The sequence below is a fragment of the Penicillium daleae genome (assembly GCF_028827525.1).
Source record: "Penicillium daleae strain IBT 16125 chromosome Unknown utg000006l_segment0_segment0, whole genome shotgun sequence".
Taxonomy (NCBI): Eukaryota; Fungi; Ascomycota; class Eurotiomycetes; order Eurotiales; family Aspergillaceae; genus Penicillium; species Penicillium daleae.
In genome coordinates this window covers 2,042,632-2,056,159 of record NW_026623154.1, presented here as the reverse complement: position 1 = coordinate 2,056,159, position 13,528 = coordinate 2,042,632, and the positions used below count along the sequence as shown (strand labels likewise).

The 13,528-nt window shown below is 52.0% G+C and overlaps 5 protein-coding genes across 5 annotated transcripts; 2 read left to right on the top strand and 3 right to left on the bottom strand.

Annotated features, from left to right (window-relative positions):
- Positions 1-186: 186 nt before the first annotated feature.
- N7458_006472 (FAD-dependent oxidoreductase) lies at positions 187-1,614 on the bottom strand (the record flags this gene model as incomplete). The annotated part of the gene is made up of 2 exons (XM_056909854.1): positions 187-294; positions 379-1,614. 2 exons carry the CDS (start codon positions 1,612-1,614, stop codon positions 187-189), a joined length of 1,344 nt encoding a protein of 447 aa, XP_056765558.1.
- A 485-nt stretch (positions 1,615-2,099) lies between these two features.
- On the bottom strand, positions 2,100-2,306 carry N7458_006471 (uncharacterized protein; the record flags this gene model as incomplete). Its single annotated transcript, XM_056909853.1, has 1 exon — positions 2,100-2,306. The coding sequence occupies one exon, from the start codon at positions 2,304-2,306 to the stop codon at positions 2,100-2,102; it is 207 nt and encodes a 68-aa protein (XP_056765557.1).
- Positions 2,307-2,612: 306 nt separating this feature from the next.
- N7458_006470 (phosphoketolase family protein) lies at positions 2,613-5,115 on the bottom strand (the record flags this gene model as incomplete). The annotated part of the gene is made up of 2 exons (XM_056909852.1): positions 2,613-4,583; positions 4,645-5,115. 2 exons carry the CDS (start codon positions 5,113-5,115, stop codon positions 2,613-2,615), a joined length of 2,442 nt encoding a protein of 813 aa, XP_056765556.1.
- Positions 5,116-6,283: 1,168 nt separating this feature from the next.
- On the top strand, positions 6,284-7,714 carry N7458_006469 (putative zinc metallopeptidase; the record flags this gene model as incomplete). Its single annotated transcript, XM_056909851.1, has 1 exon — positions 6,284-7,714. The coding sequence occupies one exon, from the start codon at positions 6,284-6,286 to the stop codon at positions 7,712-7,714; it is 1,431 nt and encodes a 476-aa protein (XP_056765555.1).
- Positions 7,715-9,172: 1,458 nt separating this feature from the next.
- Positions 9,173-12,474, top strand: kin1 (putative serine/threonine protein kinase Kin1; the record flags this gene model as incomplete). Its single annotated transcript, XM_056909850.1, has 3 exons — positions 9,173-9,697; positions 9,824-10,451; positions 10,532-12,474. The coding sequence occupies 3 exons, from the start codon at positions 9,173-9,175 to the stop codon at positions 12,472-12,474; spliced, it is 3,096 nt and encodes a 1,031-aa protein (XP_056765554.1).
- Positions 12,475-13,528: the final 1,054 nt, after the last annotated feature.

Genomic DNA, 13,528 nt, shown 5'->3' with positions numbered 1-13,528 from the left:
CGATGCAGAGTTCTCCTCATTTGCCGGCACCATGGTATTGATGAATCCCATAGCTCCCTCCTGCAGAGCAGCTTTTGGTGTGATCGTGCCCCAGCCCCCAGTCTTGCATTTAAAGTTCTTCGTGAGAAACTACTGGACACACACGTCCGTTGGACGAAGCAGTCCACTCATCAGAGCCAACAGCCGTCAGCCCATAGAAGATGTTGTGAGGGTCATACTTGGCTTTGACTTGACGCAAAGCCTCGAATTCTTGCCATAAAACGCCGTCTTAAAATCGGGCTGACGGAAGTCGGCCTAGGAGTAATTGGTCAGTTAGTATATGGTGGACTAGCTCTTTCAATGACCAAAGGGCATGACCGAGAAGCAGTGATGACATACCTCGTTAAGATAAGCTCCAGAATTAGGAGCCAATTTCATCAGACTCGACACAAAGTGGTTGGTCATCTTTTCCTGGGCTGCAAGAGTATACTCGCGATCATTCCATTCCCAGTTGGTACTCAAAACGACGTGTGCAATGGCCTCGCGCCAAGCAGGCAGAACAGCGTTATAGACATCACCGCCGACCTGCTTAGAGACGTTGATACCGACAGTGGTAAATATTCCGCCGCTGCTCACAACGTTTCGAATGGACTCCGTCAAGCCACGGTTATTATCCAGAACCACCGACCGGGGAACAAGCCAGCCACCGTACTGGGCAATAGCGACCTCAATTGGCGCCTGTTGACCTTGGAACTGGGCAAGATAAGAATCGAACTCCTCCGACTGATACTTGTACTTGATTCCGAGCTTATCAAGACCATCACGAATTGGCTGGAACAAAGTCTCGAGCTTTCCCAAGGGAATATCCGGTCCAGTCATGGGAGCGATAGTGAAGGACGTGCTGGTCAAAAAATTAAGGCTCATCACACCCTCGTCGACTATCGAGGGAAGATGAGCATTATATAACTCCACAGCCTGGAAGAATGTCTCTGTAGAGATATCCGTAGCAGAGAAGGTAAGATTTAAGCCTGAGACAATGCCATCAGGGTGAGCCTTGGAAGTCATAGACCAGACAATACCATAAGTTCCGCCACCTCCGCCGGCGAGTGCCCAATACAGATCGGAATTCTGCTCACGGTTGGCAACTAGGAATCTCCCAGTGCCGTCGATAACCTCCCACTCAAGAACTTGGTCTGCGCCCAGGCCGTATCTCGAAGACAAGGCTGAATGACCGCCACCTTGACTGTATCCCCCAGCCAGTCCAACGCTCGGACACTCGCCTCCGACTATCCTGAGTCCGTATTTATGAGCAGTCTCAAAGGCTTCAATGCCCTGAACTCCAGCCCCAAGTTTCGCTGCCTTTCCAGTGAAATACGAGTCCTTCCAATCCTTAATCTCGATATTCTTGAGATTATGCATCCAAACAGCCAGAGCGCCCATGCCAGTAGACTTCCCAAGGTAGTCATGCCCGGTGTTACGAACAACGAACCGAATATTATGCTGGTTCGCAAAACTCAAAGTCTTGATGACATGTTCCGGCTCGGAGACATTGACTGCATACTGCACAAGATTTCCAATTGTGCAAGGCGCGGAAATAGGGGAGAAAGGGTCGCAGCTACCGAAAAAGGGTGCCATTATCGAACTTGAGGTTTTGTAGCTAAACGGGTTAGTACTCGGCACATTTTGACTGGTGCTATTTACTCACTGCTCGTCTGGTAGAAGCCATTCAGCTTTAATGACATTGCACTTATCCTCGTTATAGTTCGGGGGTATGGCAGGGGGTGCCCAAGGGCACGGTAGCTATGAGTCGACCATCGACAGACTGGTTGAAAGCATTCCATGTAGATGTTGACGGCCAGCAGCTATCGCCTGGAAGACATCGACAAGAGGAGCTATGGAAAGCTTCAACTGGAAGGGTGACGGCGACAAGGCCGAAGAGGAACCCTCGCTTTGTGAAGTCTAAAGTCAGCATTGTGGATGGTTGCTGGCTGGCTTACAGTTCCCCGGGGAAGTTTGAAATATCTCCTAAAGGATGCATAGCTGCGTTATTCCTTAGGCCTTTATGAGTCGGTCACGCCCGCATTCCAACCTCGCGGGGCAGTTCCGCCCCGTTCTTGAGGCTAATGCAAGCTGGGGGCCGTATTTGCTGGATTTTGGGTAATGTGGGCGGCACCAGCTGCACTTAGTGTGATGAAGATCTTCTTGGCAGCCTTGTCAGACTTTGTACGGAGTACAGGTTGAGGGGATGATTGGTGGGTCTTGTCGTGCGACTTGCCATGGCGAGTTGCACAAGCGACTTTTAAACGAGAGAAGAACAAATGGACCATTGTGGGAGGGGGAAGTGGCCTGTATTGAGGCCTTCTCCTTCAATTAATTGTACTGTATTGGTGTTAGGATCAGGGGCAGTTTACCTCAATCTTGGAATACATCCATCATCTAGTATCAATTATCACCTCAGGCTCAAGTTCTATAATCGATCTACGATTTGATCAACATTCTATTGCTCAGTCTGGCGGATGCAAACATTAATCATATTGCTAATCATGTACTGTTTTGCAATCTGTCTCTAATAACACATGCCCTTCTTTCTCTCAAACTCATACTTAGACTCCTTCGGCTCACCATCAGACACATTACTTCTTCGAGTAAGGCCAGGTCCAGTTGCGGATATGCTCAGGATCCACGCCATTAGTAAACGCCTCCTTCTTCCCTTCAAGCTGGAACTTGGTAAACTTTTCGCGCGCACTAGATCCAGTATTACCGAGAGACTCGATCAAGTCAATCGCGTCAATGGCAAGACTGTATCGGTCGGTTCCATTGCGCAGGGCCAGTTCGAAGGGGGTATCGATATTACCCTTCTCCTTGTATCCGCGCACGTGCAGGTTGTGCTGTCCAGGTCGCTTGTAGGTCATTCGGTGGATCAACCAGGGGTAGGAGTGGAAGTTGAAGAGGATGGGCTTGTTGGAGGTGAAGATGGCTCTCCATTTCCGGTCGGACATGCCGTGGGGGTGCTGGGTCTCGGAGATCAACCGGAAGAGGTCGACAACATTCACAAACCGGACCTTAAGGACGGGAAGATATTCACGCAGTAGAGCAGTGGCCGCCAAGGCTTCGTGGGTAGAGACATCACCGCAAGACGCCATGACGATATCAGGCTCTGAGCCTTGATCGTTGCTAGCCCAGTCCCAGATTCCGAGACCCTTGGTGCAGTGTTCGATCGCATCTTCCATGCTCAAGAATTGAATGTGTTCCTGCTTGTCGGCCACGATGACGTTGACATAATTGACGCTGCGCAGGCAGTGGTCCATGACGGAAAGGAGGGTATTTCCATCCGGAGGGAGATAGATGCGAACGACTTCTGGAGACTTGTTTGCGACGACATCCAAGAAGCCAGGGTCTTGGTGGGTGAAACCGTTATGGTCCTGGCGCCAGACAGTTGCTGTGATTAGAATATTTAGCGAGGCGACTTTAGCTCTCCACTCAACCTCGAGACACTTCTCGATCCATTTGCAATGCTGGTTGACCATCGAGTCAATTACGTGTACGAAAGGCTCGTAGCTGTTGATCAGGCCATGGCGTCCGGAGAGGATGTAGCCCTCCAGCCATCCTTCGCAAGTATGCTCACTGAGCATCTCCATCACACGACCCGACGGAGAAAGATTACCGCCATCCTTGTCCTCTTCAAAGTAGTCCGCCAACCAGACCTTCTTGCCTGCCTTGTAGACTTCAGCAAGCTTGTTGGACTCGGTCTCGTCGGGCCCGAAAAGTCGGAAGTTGGTCATGTTCTTGCTGACGACATCGCGAAGGAAACCGGCCATGTTTGCCATACCTCCCTTGACAGTTTTACCGGGAACGATGTCCTGTAAAGCATACTTCTTGAAGTCGTTCAAGTTCAGGGGCTTTCGCAGGACACCGCCATTGCCAACTGGGTTGGCAGACATGCGCGAGTTGCCAGCGGGGGCAAGAGCACGCAGCTCGGGAATCAACTTGCCACTGGCATCGAAAAGCTCTTCGGGCTTGTACCCCTTCATCCAAGACTCCAGAACCTTGAGGTGATCGGGGTTGGTCAAAACATCGGTAATTGGAATTTGGTGAGCTCGCCAAAAGCCTTCGAGTAGCTTTCCATCGATCTCTCTGGGGGCAGTCCACCCCTTGGGGGTACGCAAAACGATCATTGGCCAGCGTGGGCGGAAGGGCTTGTTCGATGAACGAGCTTGTTGTTGATATTCTCTGATCTCCTTGACGCACTGCTCCATGGTGACTGCCATGGCTTGATGCATGCTCTGCAAATCGCTTCCCTCGACAAAGTACGGCTTCCAGCCGTATCCAATGAACAAGGAGGTCAATTCTTCGTGGCTAATTCGTGCCAGGATAGTTGGGTTGTTGATCTTGTATCCATTCAAGTGCAGGACAGGCAGAACGGCGCCATCAGTGATTGGATTCAGGAACTTGGTGCTGTGCCAGCTTGTCGCGAGCGGGCCAGTCTCGGATTCTCCATCGCCGACCATTGTCAGCGTGATGAGGTTCGGGTTGTCAAACACGGTTCCGAAGGCATGAGAGATTGAATAACCCAGTTCTCCACCCTCGTGGATACTGCCAGGAGTCTAAGCGGACAATTTCTCGTTAGTGTAGTTCATGCCAGGGTAGATTGAAGGTATATCATACCTCGGGTGTTGCATGCGAACCAATACCTCCCGGGAAGCTAAATTGCTTCAAGAATTTCTGCATTCCCTCTGCGTCTTCGGTCTTGTCGGGATAAACCTCTGAATAGACACCCTCGAGGTATGACTGCGAGATAATGCCAGGCGCACCGTGACCGGGGCCTGAAATAAAGAGAGCATCCAGGTCGTATTTCTTGATCAGGCGGTTCATGTGAATCCAGGTAAAAGATTGGCCAGCGTCTGAACCCCAGTGACCCAGCAGGCGACTCTTGAGGTGTTCGCGCTTGAGTGGCTCTTTCAGCAGCGGGTTGTCTCGAAGGTACAGCATGCCGAGACACAGGTAGAGGCTGGCCCGGAAGTAGGCGTTCATCTGCCGAACCTCCTCCGAGGTCAGACATTCACCTTGAACGGTGGAACGAGCTTCTCCATAAGCGGAGATGCTTTTGCCCTCGCTTTGCTTCGAGAGCGAAGCCATGATGGATGACGTGGATGATGTGTGAACAGAATTCAACTCGGAGAGTTGGGTGGAGGTCTTAAGAGTTAAGTGGAACTTGAGTCGGAGGGAAAGTTGTGGTGGTGAGCTTGAGGTATGTTGCTACAATAGCCGCTTAGGATGGAAGGAGAGGAAGAGAGGAAGGCAGTGGTTGGAGATTGTTTGTGACAACGCTGCTAATATATGACGACCCGTCTAGAAACATTTCTCTGGAATTGCCCCTTTTATGAATGAGAACAGAAAGTTTGGCAACAGTGGAGTGGCCTGATCCCTGTATTTGGAGACGCGGTGGTTGCATTTGGGAACGGGTGCGCAGTCAATGACGTGTAGTTCGGTAGATAACACCACTCCTTATGCAATGGAGCCACGTGCATGCGCCCATGGCCATGAATCATGACATAGCCCAGTAATTTAAGTATTTGCAAGATTATGAATTGTATTCCCAGGTTGTGATTGTGATTCGAAAATGCGATCGGGTCAATTCTTCCGTTCGAAATCGACATTCTTGTTTTCGGCTCCGAGCATCTCCGTCGGCATCCGAATAGCCTCAGCAGCCAGGATAACGCATAATAACGTTTTCTGTACGATGCTATTATGATTATCATCAATTAACATGGCTTAAAACATATTTTCTTAATCAGGTAACAGCTGCAACATCACTATACCGACTCTTTAACAGTTTAGCCCCTGTACGTCGCCCTTTTTGTATAGTATGATTTGGTCGAGAGCCGGTTTTATGCACCCCGCTTACTCTTACCCTTACCCTCCAGTCGCATGGCTAGAAGACATCACGCTGGTTAGATTTTCCTGCCCTTGTTAATAGCCTATTTTCCTTGGCCATATCATTGCTAGCTTCATTGCAGCGCCGCTTACTGAAGTACAGACCTGCCAACGAGGATATTCTATAGCGATAAGCGGCATCAGCAGCAGAAGTGCGATAATTATGATACCCTAGGAAGTCGTTAGGTTTGACAGTCAGCCTTACAGCTAGACCAAAGTAGCTTTCAGCCATGAAGATCATCCAGGTCCCGGGGGAGACGTTGTCCGCGGGAAGCCATCCGAGTGGAGAACCATCCCCAGCTGTCGTGTCAGAGCCAGCCACGATCCTGGACAGAAGACATCCCACGACCAACCTTTGCCTACGATAAAAATGCCACCCCCAACACTGAGCAAGAAACTCACCTCCATTCAAGGGGTGCGCTTGCCGGGATCACCGTCAACCTGGAAGATCGACATCCACTATCCGCCCAACTCCCCGCGCGGCATCATCCAGTCCATCACCCCGCACGACGTTTCAACCCCGAGAGATGACTCGGTTCCCACGCCACTGGTTCTACCCGCCCTAACACATCCACACATCCATCTGGACAAGGCATTTGTCCACAGTGCCCGACAATACGCACATCTTCTCCCGTCCGCTGGCTCTTTCCAGGAGGCACTGTCTTTTACCACAGAGGCCAAGCAGCAATTCACCGTGCCCGATGTTCTCCAGCGAGGGGAGTGGCTGCTGGCCGAATCCGTCTCGGCCGGCGTCACGGCAATGAGAGCCTTTGTCGAGGTCGACCATACGGTGAAACTAGTCTGCTTGGAAGCAGCCACCAAACTCCAAGAGCAATGGAAAGATGCCTGTGAGATACAGATTGTCTGCTTCGCGCAAGATCCTATATTCTCTACCCAACATGGAGAAGAAAACATGGACTTTATCCAAAAGGCACTCGAAGAACACCCGCAGATCGACGTGGTCGGGACAACCCCGTACGTGGAATCAACGATCGATGCCGCTAAACAGAACATCGACTGGGCCGTTGATCGTGCCCTGCAACTGAATAAACACCTCGATTTCCACCTCGACTACAATCTGGACTCGGGCAAGGAAGCTCTGGTCTGGTACGTGCTACGCAGCCTCCAACAACGGGGCTGGACCTCGTCCACCACATCTAAACGTGTAATGCTGGGACACTGTACCCGCCACACGCTCTTCACCCACGAGGAATGGAGCCAAATCTCCCGTATCATCCATGAAAACGACCTCCCCGTCAGCTTTGTCGGCTTACCCACCAGCGACATATACATGGCTGCCTCGCCCGAGCAAAAAGTCCCGCACGACCGGCCCCGAGGTACCCTCCGAGTCCCTGAGATGATTCGCAAGCATGACCTCGACGCCGTAATGGGCGTTAACAATGTCGGTAATGCGTTCACGCCCTGGGGCCCTCCAGATCCATTGTTTCTGGCTTGCCTGGGTGTGGGCGTCTATCAAGCTGGGACGCAGGATGATGCGAGACTGTTATATGAGTGTGTGTCTACTCGTGCCCGCGCTGCGATTGGACTGTCGTCATCAGACCCGTCACTTTCAGATATCGGTCTGAAGCAGGGTGGGTGTTCTGATTTTCTGCTGGTTTATGATCGGGATCTTACTGGGTGTGGTGTGACCCGCCCTTGCGGTAGTGTCGCTGAGGTTGTGTGGAATCCGCCTGCGACGGTGAATCGAGAGGTGGTGGTTGGCGGCCGGGTCAAGCGTTCTGGCTTTGTGTGTGTGCAGAATGACCCGAATCACCCGATATATGTCTATTCGGAAAAGTAGGTTGATATCGAGATCAATAGGGGGGTGTTCACTTTTGGAGGAGCAAGCTTCAGTGACTCAGGCTCAAGGTGCCTTGCATCGCGCGAGCCAGATACACGGACATCGGCGAACCACCAATACTCCTGCGAAACTAGCGGCCTGGTGAGGTTACCTTGTATGGATACAGAGAATGTCTTGGCATTTCTGCTTTCTATAGTTCAATATATAGGGCCTCTGTAGATTCAGAATAAGCAATCTCCAAGACTCCAGCCCTATTTATAGTGGCAGTCACGTGCCTCCTGACACAGCGGAGGCGGATCGTGTTTCTTGGCTGGGCCGCTCGGGACGATCCACAATCTTTCACGATCCTCCGTGGAATGGGAAATCGGTGACTATAATTATATGTCGACTATCTAGCGTGGGTGAGGAAAACAATGCAGTCTGTATTTAGTGAACTCGATCAAAGGTTGAGGCTCAGATCCAGGATCTATGCCGGGAAGTGTCCTAGAGGAGCAAGGAGTCAGGAGTACTCCGTACATACATACCGTAGTATTTCCCCCCACTCTCGTTGCGGGCGGTGCCTGGAACACGGTGGATAGTGGAGACGGGACTAGAATATTATGTCATGGGCGTTCCTCTCGAGCCCATCCCAGATTCGTTCGTGAGGGATTAGGTTCCAGTGGCCTTGAAAGAACCGAGGGATGGGCCTGGGGGAAAGTAGACGGTGAAACTTCCGACCGAGTCTAGTCCCGCCCAACATATGACTGATACGCATTACTCCGTAGCCTATGGCAGAGATCATGTCCTGATCATAGGTTATAGCAGATGGTCTATGCCTAAGGTCGTAGAGAGGGGGAACTAAAGAGACGTATCACAGGCTACCTAGGAGACCTCAATGAGTGAACAGTCCTCCATGCCTAAGAGGGGTTCTCTAGTCCTCAAGGCAGGTCCAAAATAGTATCGAACAACTGTCAAAGCAGCGATAGCCAGTACTCGGGTCGAGTGGAAACAAATACATGCCGCTCCATTCCTTTGTCTCCGGCAGCTCGGGAAGTTGCTCGGGCAGTTGCTCGGGCAGAGACTGGGGCCAGAATGGTTGGCAAGAGCTGGGGGCCGGTGCTCGTGAAGTGGTCGACTTGTTAGTTTTTGGCCGTGCGGTTGTTAGTGTTGCTTGTCCCGCCCCGGCCCCCCCCCCCAAATCGCAACTGGCGTCTCCGTCTTTCTCCCTCCTCTTTCATCTCATCAACCGCTCCCATTCCTTCTCTCTCCCTTCTTTAGCCCGTTGCATCCTTTGCATCGCATTTGCATTACTCATCTTCCCCTTCCTTTCGAGAGCGAGAGCCCGTGGGGCTCCCTCGCGGTCCCAGTGGCCCTCCTCCCTACTGTGTCGTCAGCAGCGCTCCTCGTCCCCCCACTCGCACAGCACCTCCATCTCCCTCCATCTCGACGATTTTCCAACTAGCGACCGAGGCTGCCACAATGTCTGCTGCACCAAGGCGCACGGTGTCGACCTCTTCACGGCCCTCGCGACCGGCTGCTCAATCGGAACTCCCGCATCGCACGAGAAGCGTGGCCGTCCGATCGTCCAACTCCTCCCAGCCCCCTCCACAGACTTACTATGCGCATTCGAAAACCCCTTCGCATGATCATCGTCCACCGGCCAATTATGCCGCTCTGGATACCATAGCCCGCCAAGATGCCGAAGCCAAGTCTCGCCGCGACCGTGATGTCTCCGCTGAGCGTCCGGCCACTGCCCTGACCGAATCTACCCGGAGACACCACCAAAGAACGTCCTCTATGCAGCCGCGTGAGAATGAGCTGGCCTCTGGAGATAATGCGCAAGCGCTCACAAGTGGAAATCATGCACAAGCCAACGCGCCTGCCCAGCCCAAGCGGCGGACGACAATCACCACTCCTACTGGGAATTGGGCGCTGGGCAAGACGATTGGCGCTGGTAGCATGGGTAAAGTGAAGTTGGCGAAGAATATAGAAACCGGAGAACAGGTCACTATCCCCTTCTCGTTCCTTCTTTCTGCGCATGTTACTCCACGCTTCGAGATATCTCTTACGAGGTGGCTCACACCATTGAGTACCGTCTGGTTCGCTAATTGATCCATTCTTATATCACAGGTCGCTGTCAAGATCGTCCCTCGTTTATCAACCGAAGAACACAAGTCATCGCGCGAAACTGAACGAGCCGATCGCTCAAAAGAGATTCGGACCGCAAGAGAAGCGGCCATTGTGTCCCTCGTGAACCACCCATATATCTGTGGCATGAGGGACGTGGTTCGGACCACGTATCACTGGTATATGCTATTCGAATATGTCAACGGTGGTCAAATGCTGGACTACATCATCTCTCATGGAAAGTTGAAGGAGAAACAGGCCCGCAAGTTTGCCCGGCAAATCGCCAGTGCGCTCGATTATTCCCACCGCAACAGCATCGTCCATCGTGATTTGAAGATCGAGAACATCCTGATCAGCAAGACGGGTGATATCAAAATCATCGATTTTGGTCTCAGCAACCTTTTTTCGCCTCGAAGCCTTCTCAAAACATTCTGTGGAAGTCTGTACTTTGCGGCCCCGGAGCTGCTTCAGGCAAGACAGTACACGGGTCCGGAAGTGGATGTGTGGAGCTTCGGCATCGTCCTTTATGTGTTGGTCTGCGGAAAGGTGCCATTTGATGATCAAAGCATGCCTCAGCTTCATGCGAAGATCAAGAAGGGTGTCGTGGAATATCCTCCTGGACTCACCACTGGTACGTCTAATCGCGCGGGTCTTTCCTTCTTCCCTTTGCTTGCGACTTCATTTGGCTAATTGACATCTTTATAACACCAGAATGTCGCCACATTATTTCTCGCATGCTTGTCACAGACCCGAAGCAGCGCGCCAGCTTGGCTGAAATCATGGCCCATCCCTGGATGAATAAGGGCTTCAACGCTCCACCGGAGAATTACCTTCCTGTTCGCGAACCTCTGCAGCTTCCATTGGACCAGGAGGTGATTGAGAAAATGACCGGTTTCGATTTCGGTCCCCCCGACTACATCACAGCCCAGTTGACCAAGACGTTGGAGTCTGAGGAGTACCAGCATGCGTTGCGCCTTAACTTCCGTGAACAGCCCATCACCAACCAGGCGGAGAAGAAGCGTGGTGTGTTTGACTTTTACAAGCGACGCAACTCGGCTGCAAGTCGGGATACCTTGTCCGCACCCTCGGCCGAGGCGATTCAGTTGGGCAATGACCCGTTGAACGCTTATAGCCCGTTGATATCTGTTTACCATCTTGTAAAGGAGAAGCTTGATCGGGAACGTACCGAAGCCCGACCCGGTGCTCCTAGCCTCCGTCAGCCTGGTGATGTACAAGTTCCCGAGCTGACCCCTCCGGCAGCTGCTCACACCAACCAGTACCAGTTGCCGGGCGAGAAAGACACTGGCCGTCGTTCTCGCCCTCGTGCCAGAACCCATGGCGAAGACGAAGTGACGGAGACACTGACGAGCCACCATGCTTCGTCTCCATCCGCTCATGCAGCCCCGAATACAGCGCAACTGGACACTCCTTCCAAGAAAGAAAGTACCGCTGCTGGTATTCTACGACGCTTCAGTACTCGCCGGGCCAAGGACCGCAGCCGCGACCTCGATCGAGAGCGCATCAGCACCCCCAACACCCCCATCCTCAATGTGCAACCCCCTGCCGATTCAGCCTCACCGATGCATCGTGGCTTCAGTATGCGGCGCACCCGACGGGCCGAGCCGTCTCCTGGCCCTATCCCCCATGGTGGTAGTCAGCCCCAGCAAGATCTGCTCACTGCCCCGAGCTCTGGTGAGCAGTCTACGCAGTCAAACAAGTTCCTTGGTCGGTCTACCAGTGTCAACTCTGCCGACTACCGGACACGAAGAGCTGCTAGGAGGAACGATGCCGATACCTTGGATGTCGACCGCCGACCCCCTTCAACGAGCGGCTCTGATCAGATCGCACCCGAGAACCAGCGAGACCAACTCGGCGTCAAGACTGGCGGACGCACGCATACGGCACGAACCATGTCGCTTGGCCATGCCCGCCGTGAAAGCATCCAGGCGCGTCGGGCTAGACGTGAAGCTACTCGAGAGGCCAACGTGCCAGAGGAGACGGACGCGGATATCTCGGGTGCAGGGACTGCCTTGGAAAGTGCCAATGAGGGAGAGGACTTGTCCAAGCCGGTGTTTCTCAAGGGTCTCTTCAGTGTCTCAACCACCAGCAGCAAGCCTCTGTCCGTTATCCGCGCTGATATCATTCGCGTGCTGAAGCAGCTAGCCGTGGACTATGTCGAAATCAAGGGCGGATTCAGCTGTCGACACGCTCCAAGCATCGACCTCGAGAAGGTGATTGATGTCAGTCCACCCAGCCCGGATCGCCAGGGCCAGGTATCCCACCGTCGTCGGATCAGCTTCGGCGGTCTTCTCGGGCACGACGACAGCCGAGATGATAGCCGCCCAGCACACCCCAAGTTGCAGCGCCGAACCCAGGGCCCACCAGATCGCAGCTTCACCACAAACTCCGATGCTTCGGACGAGTACGTCGCCCGTGAACCGCCTACGAGTACTACTGTTGGCGATCGGGTGGTAGGTGAAACTACGACACGTGTGCAGAGCGACACGGGAGAGAACTTGATCCTGCGGTTCGAGATTCTCATCGTCAAGGTTCCTCTGTTTTCACTGCATGGAATTCAGTTCAAGAAGGTCTCGGGCGGTATGTGGCAGTACCGCGAGATGGCGAAAAAGATTCTCGATGCTTTGCGACTGTGATTCGGGGGCCAGTCGGTCGCTAATGTCTGATATGCATCCTACCACGCGAAATCATAAGACGAACATAGAGTATCCATGTTTTGGGAAATGACCCCGTTATGTCTTATTTTCTTTTCCTGTTCTTTCACCCCCTGTGATTGTGCATCTATCTTCCCGGTACGGAGTACATTCATCAATAACGTATCCGCATGAGCATACTCTATGTTTAGCACCTGCATACATCTATCATGTTCACACTTTCTATATTTTGTTTATCCCGTTTCACTCCTCTATTAGCCCCAGCGTTCCGGTCTACATCCATTCCTCCTTCTAGCACGCTGGTCTGTTTAGTATGTATTGTTGGACTAGATAGGCCTGGCCTTCTGTTCGGCTCGGTCTTATGATGTACCTTGAGTTAAGCGAAGATGCCTTGTGGATGCTAGTAACTATTTTGTTTCCGTTTCTTCTTCTTATGTTACATTGAGTTATGTCTTCAAGGCCTTTTTCTAGTCTAAGGTCTTGCAAGATAGGGGAATGGCGTTGTGTGGTTTCGTGCTTTATGTGGATATACGATCAAAAGCCTTGTGTTGTTTGCGGCAAGAATACGATGCTTTTAGCGCGGATCCACATCTTGGTGGTTTCGGCCTTTGACTCTGCTATTATATGTTGATATTATTCTGCCGGTCAAAAGGTATTCTCATGTATATTCTTAAGGCAGGGCCATAATTAATGGGTTTAACTTGGTGATTATGAATTTATTAGTATCATAGAAGGTTCGTCGATCAGAGAAATTACGTTCAAGTCGCCTTTATGACGGTCGCTTGATTCATAGAGTTCGTGACAATGGTGGATATCTTGGTGCTACCGTGCGACGACCTAACCTTGGAAGCACTACATTAAGACTTGTTCCTCCTCTCACTCTCCGCTCACGTACACTCTTACCTTCGTGATTCCTTCTTTAGTGTCTGATACTTGATTAAGTGTATTTATATCCTTTCCTTTCTATCAAGCATCAAGTATCTATGATCAAGCCGTAAGGGAGGTCCACGTGGAAAGCGGAAACTTAGGCGGTGAG